The sequence below is a fragment of the Cebidichthys violaceus genome, unplaced genomic scaffold (genome assembly GCF_023349555.1).
Source record: "Cebidichthys violaceus isolate CVI_PGR_0920_01 unplaced genomic scaffold, fCebVio1.0.p SCAF_24, whole genome shotgun sequence".
Lineage (NCBI taxonomy): Eukaryota > Metazoa > Chordata > Actinopteri > Perciformes > Stichaeidae > Cebidichthys > Cebidichthys violaceus.
This window is the reverse complement of record NW_027176417.1, coordinates 4377722-4389636: the sequence shown is the minus strand read 5'-3', so window position 1 is coordinate 4389636 and position 11915 is coordinate 4377722. Positions and strand designations below refer to the sequence as shown.

General features: G+C 43.2%; 1 protein-coding gene across 2 annotated transcripts; it reads left to right on the top strand.

Annotated features, from left to right (window-relative positions):
* The first annotated feature begins 2064 nt into the window (after window positions 1-2064).
* On the top strand, window positions 2065-11266 carry LOC137878897 (MSL complex subunit 3-like). Of its 2 annotated transcripts, XM_068719396.1 has the most exons (14): window positions 2065-2272; window positions 3487-3569; window positions 3749-3844; window positions 4192-4286; window positions 4372-4469; window positions 4745-4873; window positions 4993-5150; window positions 5396-5554; window positions 5676-5911; window positions 6083-6172; window positions 6669-6778; window positions 7003-7102; window positions 7245-7329; window positions 9762-11266. In XM_068719396.1, exons 1-14 carry the CDS (start codon window positions 2174-2176, stop codon window positions 9859-9861), a joined length of 1638 nt encoding a protein of 545 aa, XP_068575497.1. In that variant the 5' UTR covers window positions 2065-2173; the 3' UTR covers window positions 9862-11266. The 2 variants fall into 2 exon arrangements, with proteins under 2 accessions (XP_068575497.1, XP_068575498.1); XM_068719397.1 differs by lacking the exon at window positions 3749-3844.
* The last annotated feature ends 649 nt before the right edge of the window (window positions 11267-11915 follow it).

The following is an 11915-nucleotide window of genomic DNA, read 5'->3' as shown; positions in this document are numbered from 1 at the left end:
AGTGAAATCACAGAAGCGGGATATTATAGAAAGAAAACATGGTGTTTTGCATTAGGACAGTTCATGGAAAGGAGCCAGGACCCGAGGGAGGCAGTATTGCCCTGAACTCTGCCCGTACAACTCCTCCATTTGGGGGGAAAGCCAAGAACAACAGTCCTATGGAACAATAGTGCTTGATTGAGAAGATGTTACAAAGATTTAGAAAGTATAGACCCTCGCACATCCTTGGCTTTTCATTTTGCTGCCTTCAAGCTCTTCGTCAAAGACAAGCTGGGCATTAGGAGACTGAATACGCTGCGTAACCGTGGAAAACATTTAATGTGAAACAGTGATCGTTTGACGTGACTGTCAACATATATCAGTCGCAGTCAGGGTCAAAGGGAAGGAGAATACACCAGCGGGGCTGCACTTCAGCTGGTCACGTTCAGTGTAAAGTACACGCTGTCCATATTTGGTGTACAATAGTGGAGCAGCCTTGATTCAGCTACAGCTGTAGAGACATGGTTTCCTGTGCTGGGGATCAGTGCACATTTCATTGCGAATGAGAAGGTGACAAGGTCAGCAATCAAAGGAAATCTAATTACTTGTAGCGCTACATATGAAATATGAAACAATGAATCAGTGATGCGAGGTCTATTGTTGATCTGTTAAAGACAATTAACTTCAGCATTATTCCATATTTTACTACTACTGCGATTAGAGAAGTAATTTAATCTGTTTGCAAACTAACAGGATGTTATCAAATTGACAAACACAGTGCACACAGAGAGAGGGTTTGTACCCTAGAGCAATGCATCCAACCTCAGATTTCACGTGTTCCTGGCTGCACATCTAAACACCCCTGTATATTATAGAGCCACCATATTGTTCCAATAGAGGAAGATTAGATTATTGAGACATGCTGGATTTTCTTTTACTGTATTGTGCCTCAAGGAAAAGGCTCCTTCCCTAACCTGTGTTAACTGAATACCAAAACATGTGTATGATACCCGGGTGTGCTTAATTTGTATAGGGTGGTTTAATACAGATATTTAATCTGAGTATCTGCAGAGTTGTAATTGAGGTCATTTGCAATCGTCCAATAAATTACCTGCAGGCTCTCAATAATGTTCATGTCATGGACCCCTAAACGCACACAGATGGCTTTCCTCTTTGGTGAGATTGTATCCCGTGGAACCTTATAGGACCTACTTTTTCATATGAAAGTGGAGATTATGAAGATAATGGTAAAAGGTGTTATTAGAATTGGGATAAACACAGGTGAATTACAGTAAAAATCTGTTTCACATGTGTGCCAGGCAATACATGGAGACCTGTAAAACACTGGGGTCTTTGAGCATTAGTTTATGTTCATGATGTAACTCATACACATGGTCCACACAGACAAAGGCTTCGTCTAGTCAAGGCATGTGTTGCTTTGTTGTGGAAATGTACTACATATATGTACTAAATCTAATTTACCAAATGGAACAAATTCAGTTTGGTGGTAACTTCACAATGAAGGCAAATTAGTTTCATGTACACTTGTTTTTGTGCCCGTATACTGACATCTGCTGACCAGTTTCTGAAATTACACTACTAGTACGGCGTTCGTGAGAGACCATTTCAAACTTATTGAATTGCGTTTTCCATGCTGCCTTCAGTGCTCTGTGGAATGTCGCGGATAGGTGTTTTGCATACATAAATGATCAATGCTACACAGTGGATGACGATAGATTGCATTTATGTATTTATTTGGCTAAATTTAGCCCATTGCACTCACTCATAAATGTCAGAATAATATGATGAATTCTTAAAATCGTGTTGGTTTTAATTGAATATTAAAACTGTTGAAATTGTGAAAACATACCAAAAATACATTCGTGATGTTCAGCTTCAAGCTTCATGGTTTTTCAGTGAATTTGTATTGCAAAAAAAAAAGTTTTCTATTATATCAAGGCAATCACAACCATATTCCACGACCCAGTACTGTTCCCACAAGGCTTGATAGGGGAAATTACGAGGAGCCAGTGAAGGCAGCAAGTAGATGTTGCATTTATCCCGCAATAGCGCCACCCCTCCAAAGTGTGTTTCGGTGGGAGACCCCTCGCAGAAAAGCGTTTGGAGAGGAAAGGGTTAAGGAGTTTATAGGGTCCAGATTGATGCCCCCTTTCCCACACGTCGCCATGAACAAATGAATTCGCGGGGCATTAAGTACTCATTTCACAAAGGAGAGAGAGTCCTGTGCTTTGAACCCGACCCCACCAAGGCTAAAGTGTTGTACGACGCTAAGGTAATATCTCGTATGCGTAATTTAGCTCTTCGGTATTTCGATTTTTTTCCAAACGAATACTTTATATTGGAGAAGCAGGGCAGTTTGTGTAAAGTGTGGGGTATATGACTCGACCACGTAGGCCTCAGATAAACAACGTTAGCGGTTAATGCACAATGTGCTGCGATATAACGTAAACTGTTTCTTGATGGTTTCCGGGTACGTTCGATTACACATGTTTCTTCTTGAAGCGCAAGATTAATCTTAGTCGTAGAGACAACTGTGATATTTTGTTGCGTGATAAAGCGTTGCAGACAAAAACTGTTACCACGGCATGTAATAACGCTATTTGAATTAACGCTAGAGACATAGTTATGCATTAATAGTAAAGTAGTTATAGCTGGCTGGCTATCATTCAAAGTAGTTTAACGGAAACGCCTAATAAACAAACGCACCAACACTGACCGTTACTGTAGCATTTGCTGTTTTCATTGCATTTCACGGTAGCAACAAACACATTTTAAACGTGTTTATTGCAGTTAATGATGTTCTAGCCTAATTCTAGTTTTATTTTCGTTAACGTTATGTGCGCAATGTCGTTTTTACTGGCTGGCTAGTTAGCAAGCTAACGCTAATAGAGGGTTTGTTTACATCAACACATTCTAGCCTGGCTCTTGCTAATCTAGGCAAGCTAACAGTTAGCATTGACTGAGTTGCATTGGTGTAAGAAGCGTCAAATGTTTCATTTAAGTAACTGTAGCCTAATAAGTGAAGTTCATTTTGAATTTAAACGTTAAAGAAAACAATAAATTACATTAAAATCGTGTTGGTGCTAACGCTGGCCTATAGATGCTAATAAGTGACGGTGTTGTGTTATGGGATTTGGATATTTGCTGTATTTAAGGCCAGATTCTTAGGATATTCCCGAACAGTAGGTCCTTCCAGCTCCAAGCTAAACTGCAAGTTAGTCCCATCATAGTTCATGAGCTTATAGGTTGTGATAATGACAGAATAGAGTTTTTCCCCCCACTCAGCATATCATTTGGAACCAGTGATGCATTATGTAAGATAGTGATTTGCATCTGACCGCATACAAATGTGCAAGAAAAACTATAATATATAAATCTATAATTTACAAGAAAAACTATAATAATACCTGTCGAAATGCAAGGAACTGAATACGACCACAGGAGCCTTGAGCAAGCAAAACTCATAGTTTTCTGTTCCCTTCACAGGTCCTTGACATCTTGATTGGTACAGATGAGCATGGAAGAAGAATCCCAAAGTACCTGATTCACTTCAACGGTTGGAACAGAAGGTAAGATGAGTCCCTGTCACCTCCCTACTTGCATATATCATACTCATTGTAGTGTTTATCATTGCAAAATGTCACATTCATCAACTTGTGTAATGAAATCGATATGAAACACTGCCTTCAACCCATGCAGGTCTGTGTGATGTTTTTTTTATTTTCTAAATGTGTGTGTGTTTGGGTAGCTGGGATCGTTGGGCTGCAGAGGATCATGTCCTAAGGGACTCTGAGGAAAACCGTAAATTGCAACATAAACTGGCACGCAAAGCTCTAGGTCGCATGTAAGTTCATATTATGTTCATTCATTCAGCCATGCAGGTAAATGCCATCAAAATGTTTAACCTTTGAGAATATTTTCTTGCATGTGTATCACTTGGGCCTCTCTAAGTAGAGAGAGTAGCGTCATAGAATGGGCTTGAAAAGTTTTACTGTTGATTTCTGACATGCGCAGCGCTGTCCGTGAACATACTGTACATGACACCTGTAACTCAAACCACAAGTCCAGTGCATGTCAATGTCTGTTCTGTGTCCACATGCTTTGGATTCGACCTTTCTATTAGTTTGGTCTATCTTTAGACGAGACTGATACAGATGGTGGGTGCGTTTTTGTTTTCTTTCCTGGCGGTAGGAAGAGAAAGGGATGGGCCAAGAGGCGGCGTCGGCAGTCTGGTACTAAATCTTCACTGAAGACTCTCCCTAAGGAGGACGACAGTGATGACGCATGTGAGAAATCCTCCTCTGCCGTTTGTTATTTAGCTCCCAGTCTCCCACAGCAATCAAATTAATCCCTCCGAATTTTTCTGTCTAGGTTTGATTTCGTCTTCGGGGAGCAGTGGCGAGGACGACTCTGACCCTGAATCTTCCAATAGCGGGGAAAGCACCTTCTCTGAGGACATCAACAAAATGGTGAAGTGGATCAGCTCAGTTTCCATCTAAGACAAAGGCATATATAGACCAACATTTACATGTTAGGCCTTTAGCTGATGCTGTTATCTAGACCAACTTGCATTGCACAAAGTGCCACCGGAAAATTACCTCTATTTCCTTTGTTCCCTCGTAATGTTGTAACTTATCCAACACTTGATAATCCAAACATAACTTTTAAGACCATGACTTCTGTCCGTAGCAAAGCACATCCTTAGTTTCTATTTACCTGAAGGTTCATATCTTGTGTGTTTCAGAGGGTTGAGCCCGACATTAATGTTAAAAGGGAATGTGAGGAGAAGATCGTCCATGTGGACCTCAACATCCCCGATGTCCTGAAGAAGAAACTGGAGGACGACTGCTTTTACATCAACAAGAGGAAGAAGGTACATGCAGCAGATGCTAAGCAGCGTTCCACATGTTAACATACCGATACTGCTACTTCTGGTAGGCATGGGAAGATATTGAACTGACTCGAGTCTTGTCCATGCTTTCCTCTCCCTAGCTGGTCATGGTTCCCTGTCAGACGAATGTCGTGCACATCCTCGAGTACTACGTCAAGCACTTTGCCATCAACAAAGCGTTCATGGCCAACGAGCGGTACCGGCGTCAGCAGAACACCACGCAGAACAGCAGCCCGCAGCCGGCCCCTCCAGAGAAGAGGTGAGTCTGCGCACGCTTTGAACAGAGTGCGGTGGAAACAGATGTGCTTTGTCCAACGTAGACCATCTGTTAAGACAACAGGTTTTGTCATCGTTTTTCCCCATATTCATATATTATGGTTCCCAGTCATGTGTCTACCAAAATGTTTCTTTTTCATTGTCGGATTGATTTCTTTGTCTGGCCCAGCTGAGACGGCATACATGATTATGAACATTACCTAATCCTTACATTTCCTTTGTTTGAAGTGAGGAGTTGTGTAAGGAGATGGTCGACGGCCTGAGGATCACGTTCGACTTCACCTTACCCATGATCCTCCTCTACCCCTGTGAACAAGCCCAGTTCAAAAAGGTCAGCTCCTCCAGGCTTTTCCTGGCTGTCAACGAAATCTCCCCCTGCTCCAGCAGGTGAGTGTGCTATGATGAATCAAGACTCCCGTGTTGTTTCAGAAGCCACTGCTCGGCTGTGATCGACCGTTGAGCTCCTCCATCAAGCTGTAAGCCTTTTTCTCTCCCGTTGTGTCTGAAGCGCCCAACGAGAGCGCAGCCCGAGCCCGTTGGGGCACAACCCGCCCACCCCCCAGTCCACAGACAGCCAACCAGCACTGAGCGACATCTCTGCCACCACGCCCACCGCCGCCGCCCCCACCCCGAAGCGCCGGCGTCACCCTGACATGGACTGCATCTCGTTCCAGTCCCAGTCACTCAGACGCTCCACCAGGAACACATCTGGAGGCGACCGGCCAGCTGAAGGCAGCAGTGGAGGTAATCACTTTTTACTGGATTTGGTGCTATTTGGAAAATTATCCAACAGGATATTTCATTTAAGGAGACTTCATCTATTTTTGTATGCTTCAGTAGTAATATATGTGTTTTTATGTTGAGTAAAGCATACTTGTAACTTGATAGAATGTATGTAATGATGTAATGATTCAGGTGGAGGCAGTGCTACAGCATCCCCGCAGCTCAAACGCCGCTTGGTCGACACCTCATCCCAGCCCAAGTTCTTCCTCAACCTCGAGAGAAGTAAGACGACAGTCTGTTCAAGAAATAGGACTTCAAATGAAAGCTTTTTGTGATATTACTTTTCTACCACGAGTTCCACTTTCTTTTTACCTTTACTGAAAATGATAAACCTTATTGTTAACTTACTGTTATTAGTTACACATGTGCTTGACAAGTCAAGATGCTCACAGTCAGATTGATGTTAAGGTAATGCATTGCATGAAACATTCAATGTAATATTGTTACGGGTAGTGGCAACCTTTTGTATTTGTAGTAACCAGTTTTGCCCAGTAGATGGTGTTGTCCTACTTCTTTCCTCTCACATTTATCCCCTTCCAAGTACCTAAGAACTACACTTTCCTAAGAAGAACTTTGTGCCCTAAAATCTTTGCCTCCATACATTTTTGCTGTCTTTTTTTTTTTTTTTTTTTTTGTGCGATATTTCATATATATATTTATATATCTATATGTAATGTATCTGTAAACATGTTGTTCTTTGTCGGTTCCTGTTACCCAGAAACCCCAGTGCACAGCGGCTCATCTTCCCCGTTGCCCTTGACGCCAAGCAAAGAGCGAAGTGGGCCTTTCTATGGCCTTGAGAGCCGGAGAAACAATGAGCTTAATGAGGTGATGAAATTGTGTGTGTACTAGTATCTGGGTGGGAAACAATTTCATGCTCAAGGGTACTCGGGTAGTTACATAAATGGCCTCCTTCATTGCAGGGAGAGAAGTTAAGCAACTGTTTGAGGTTTTGACATATTTGACAATACCATGTGAGCTGACTCCTGATAACCAATGAAAAAAGGATCAAATTGTCTGTTAAATGATTTTTCCTTTACTCCGTCAACCAGGTCCTAAGTTGGAAGCTGACTCCTGATAACTACCCTCTGCATGACCAGCCTCATCCACCCTCCTACCTGTACGGATCACAGCACCTCCTGCGGCTTTTTGGTTGGTGTCTCTCATCGTTTTGTAATGACCGTAATGTAATGACCGTAATGTTTTGCTCACACTGGTTCACTTGTCTTTCGTGATTTCAGTGGTTTGATTGCGGTGAAGCATTCTTGTCACTGTCTGGCCTTTTCTCTTTCAGTGAAGCTTCCTGAGATCCTGGGAAAAATGCAGATCCCAGAGAGGAACCTCCGAGCCCTGGTCAAGCATTTGGAACTCTTTCTCAGGTATGTGATTGTGTTCAAATCAAGTGTATCCGTTTTTTCAACTTTACGTGTAAGAGGTCTCAGAGGTAAGTGCTTCAGTAAGCGAAAGAGGGACAGCAACGATTTCATTAAGATGGGTTAAAGAGGTTTCAAGTTCCTTTACGCTGTGCAGATGGGAAAGTACCAATCTTTGGTTCACTCAGGCCTAAAGGATAACGGTTCCTTCACTGAAACATTCAGGCATAATATTGACATCTCACCCCCTTCTCGAAAAGTGGATTGTGCCGTCAGGTGGAAAGAAACGGTGTTAAATCATGTATAATTTCCACGGAGGATGATTCATTAGAAAGACGAGGGGCTGCATTCAATTAACGGGACATAAAATAGGACGCACTTTGACTTAAAATGCTCCTTGGTAATAACCTGCATAGTCCATTAACCATGGTTTGACCTAGCTAAGCATTAAAGCTCAATACTTACTGCCAGCCTTGAGCTGCAAGAAGTTCTCATTTCACAAAGAACCTGGAAGCTATCAATCTCTAGAACACCCTTGACCAATACGTCATTCCTCACTCACAATGTATTTGGTAGCCTGCTTCACAGAAGCAAGATATTAAAAGGTCGCGGACAAAGATAGAATTCATAGAAAGACAATAATAATGATTGTCCGGAAATAACCCAGAAACAGAATAAGAATAAAGAGTAAGTAAAGGAGAACATGATGGGAAGGAGAGATGGAGTGAGAAAGAGCATGTGTTAGAGGGAGGGAGATGAGTGGGCGTTACACAAGCGCGGGAGTCTAATCTTTAAATCCTCCCCAGCGATCTTCAGTTCAGCCGGTCCCAAACCTGGGGGATTTAGGTCCTCTCATTCTCTAATCAAACGCACGCAGTACCGTCTTCCTGCCACCGAGCAGTGCTGTGGAGCAACACCTGAACTCACCACGGAGACAGGCCCGAGTCTAAGAGCCAAAATTACCTCTATTCCACTACTCAACCCCAAAAAAATTTATATAAATAAATAAACTGGAGCTCAGCACTCAGTGCCATAAAAACCAAGAGGTGGTCCTCTGAAAATAGCCACGGCTGGCGTTCATGTCGGTTTGTGGGAAGAGAGTGGTGTGCAGTGTGATTACAGCATTCAACTACATATGTGATGCGCTGATTTTAGTTCTCTCTCGCGGCGGGACAGAAGGGCTGTAAAGCGGCATTGTCAACCCGCGACTGTAATGCTCCACACTAAATAGAAGACCGATACCTCATTCTTTTCAGCAGCATTGGCAGTTTCTCTTGGCGAAACACATATTGCAGTGTCATCAGCAGTTGGAGTAGAAAGTCTTTTAATCCACTCCAGTGACACTGGACTGCAAATCACTGGTGCATCTCCTTGCACAGAATATTATTCTGTCAAATGGCACGGACAATAACTTGCACGAGGCGTGAAGCGCTTCAAAGTAAATCATGTTTGCAGTTTCAATCTCCCCTACAGCTCTGTGATGAACTATAAGTCGCTTAGACGGGCATCGACAGTGTTCAATACAGAAAACAGAGTTTCTCTCAGTAACTAATTCCTATTTTCGCCGTGTTGGAGACTCTGCAGGACACTGGACATGAACTAAAACACTGATGTCTTTTGGGAAAAGCCTTGATGCCTTTTACTCTGAAATCAGCCGCGTGGCAGATTGTGCAGAGCGGGCGAAAAACTGATTGATGTCGCAGAGACTGAAGTGCAGTGCATTCTGGGCTTTGGCCACAGTTGATCTCTCACTCTCCCCTGTCTCCGCAAGAATGATTATGATTAAGTGTCACTGTGGGCTACTGGCATGTCCCCTTTATTGTCCCATTAGGTTGTCTTGTTTGTTATTCGTTGTCAAAGCGTTCTTAAGTTCTTCTCTGATGAGGATAATTTGTTTGCATTGAGATTAGGAAGGCCGGTGGAGCTAAGATGAGATGGCAAGATTTAGAGGATTTGGCCGAGTAGCGGATACTAAGAAGATTCCGGATTAGTTTTCCTCGCTACTGATTAGATGGGAGGAGGAGAAGGGAGGGGGGGGGGATCTTTCACTCTTCTCTCTCTGACTGCTGGTCGGTCATTCTCATGTTCTGTCTTTCCGTCAGAGCGATTGGTTCTCTGGCGCTGATGGTATAGGATGGATGAGGGGGTTTTGTGTCTGACATATACACCCCCAGGCAGAGGGCAAGGGGTCTAGGGTTTATGTGGAATGAGCCAGGGACATCTAGGAAAACCAGAAGTCCAAGCGTGCTGGGACAGGACATTTGAGATGCTTTCATTGTTAACGCATTTTTTGCTTTGTGTAAGCAAATCGTGTCGGATGGCACACTTATTTTGAGTGTTTAATGTGAGCACCGAGGGCTTCCTAACGTCGTCGAAGTCAAAACCATCTCACCCGATTTCCCTCTCTTGTACTTCCTTTCTCCCGTCCTCTCTTTTAGGTTTCTGGCAGAGTTCCATGAGGATTTCTTTCCAGAGTCCGCATACGTGTCGGCGTCCGAGGCCCACTACAGCATGAAACAACCAAGGCCCATTTATTGAAGGAGACGTCGGCCATTGTGCTTTCTCTCCCTTGCTTGTCTCTACCCTGACCTTCCCTTCAGTGCGTCTAGACCGACCTGTCTGGGCTCGTGTGCAGAGGAATAAATAGCAGCTGTATTTGGAGTTCAGCCGTGTTGTCTTTTCCTGGACCAACCTTCCTTTTCCTCTGGCCTAACATTAGTTTTTCCTGCAGCTGGCTTGTGGAACTAGTTGCTTCTGCCATGCCACTAACCCACTGTCCTGCATGCAGAGGCACCCTGCTCCGCTTTCCTCATTGTCACCCGCTTATTTGTTAGCTGGCCTACACGTTTTAAGAGCAGGCTAAGGCTAGGAAGTTCTCTAGCCTCTCAGCTTTTAGAGGCTAACCAAATACAAACAGCTTTGAATCACTCAGCTGTGGAAGCAGACACACGCAGCATTGCTTGGCAAAAAGCCCCTTTTGTCACCGACTCAGACTTTACCGCTCTTCAAAGCCTCAGTGTTTTGGAACATTGAGGCCTGTTCGTAGAAGGGAAACTGACAGGGATTGATATTCTTCCTGTTCTGAGTTTGGATAGTCTTTAGGGCATCGCTGGTTTGCCTGTTTGGTAGCTTGGCTCCTCTTTAGTACTGACTTTATGTCAGCGCTCCCAATGCAGCGCCGCCAGCGATCCTCATCTGGACTTGGTCCTCCCGTCCCAGAGGCGCTTCGCTGCTTTCGCTGCGTAGTTCTAAAGTACTGACTCTTAAAATACTTTGAGTCAGGAATGTTGTTTTTCCTGTGGACTTCTCTCTGTAGTATTACACCTTCCAGTGCCCCTGAGAGATTGTCTTCTTGGTTTGTCCTGCTTCTCATGTTGTCCTGTTGCTCTGATAAATGTCTAGCTGATTTTTATTTCCAGTTTTTTTTTTGCCTTCTAGCAAACAGGATGGTGAAAAACTGAAGACAATATTCTGTGTACGACATAACTGAGACATTTAATCTTATCGCACAGTTAAAGACCTGATGCTGTTAGTATTTGCAAATATTAAAGATTGTTGTATTCAAGCTCAGTTCATTGAGGACCAGAGAGATTAGACAATCACTTGAACGGGTCAGAACACATTGAGCATACATTTATGTGCAGCGTAACAACTGATGCCATTTGCTAAAAAAAATAAATTGTAATCATTTAAACGAATGCTAGGAAATGTAAATACCTGTTGATCAGTATGTTATTTATTTGTCTTTGCACACCACCCTGTTCATGTTTGTTGAATTGGTTTTACAATATGTGACATGACACATTACTATGTGTCATACAATGGTTCTATTTTTCCCGTATTGTTTATTTACTGTAATGTTTCTTTTCAACTCTGTTTTCTTAGAGTTTAAATAAAGACTTCCATCCTTCACATACACATAAAGCACCATGGTCGTGTATGCCTGGACCACCGCAGCTGATTCTAGGGATGCCACTTGTACTATCTTGATTGATGTGTGCTTCGTTTCTGCGTCGTATTCCGCCGCACGTTCATTTGAATCATCAGATAAACCTCACAAAGCGCTCCTCTATTAAAAGTTTAATGTAGACAGTTTTATCAGCTACCTTCACCTTCCATGTCCTCGCACTGTAGCTGATTAAAACTTACACCCTGGAAATGGTTTTGCCGCAGCGTGACATTTTGAGTCGGCTGTCCTTGTTACCACAGCTCCTCTTTGTCTTTGAGCTACTTGAGACCAAACCTTATTGAATCCAGTGGTTCTCTGTTAAATGAACGTTGCACTACTTTGACCCTATTGAATCAAATCTAGTTCAAAAACAAAAGAGAGAAAGACAGATCTGCTGTGGTGTGATATGGCGACGGTTCCCCTGGTGAGCGTTAGTGATGAAGTTGGAATTTTGACCTAATCAATGTACCCTTGTCTGCTGGAGATGGATGGGAGTGTTCTAGTGCCTGTAGTGCTAAGAAGAGGCGGACGTGTCTTTGGCAGAGACAAAAGTTCGATGCGTTGTTCTAAATCGGGCACTATTGGAACTGGTTGTGTCTTTGTGCGCTCCCCGAAGACAAATTGACAAACTATAAAGCTACTG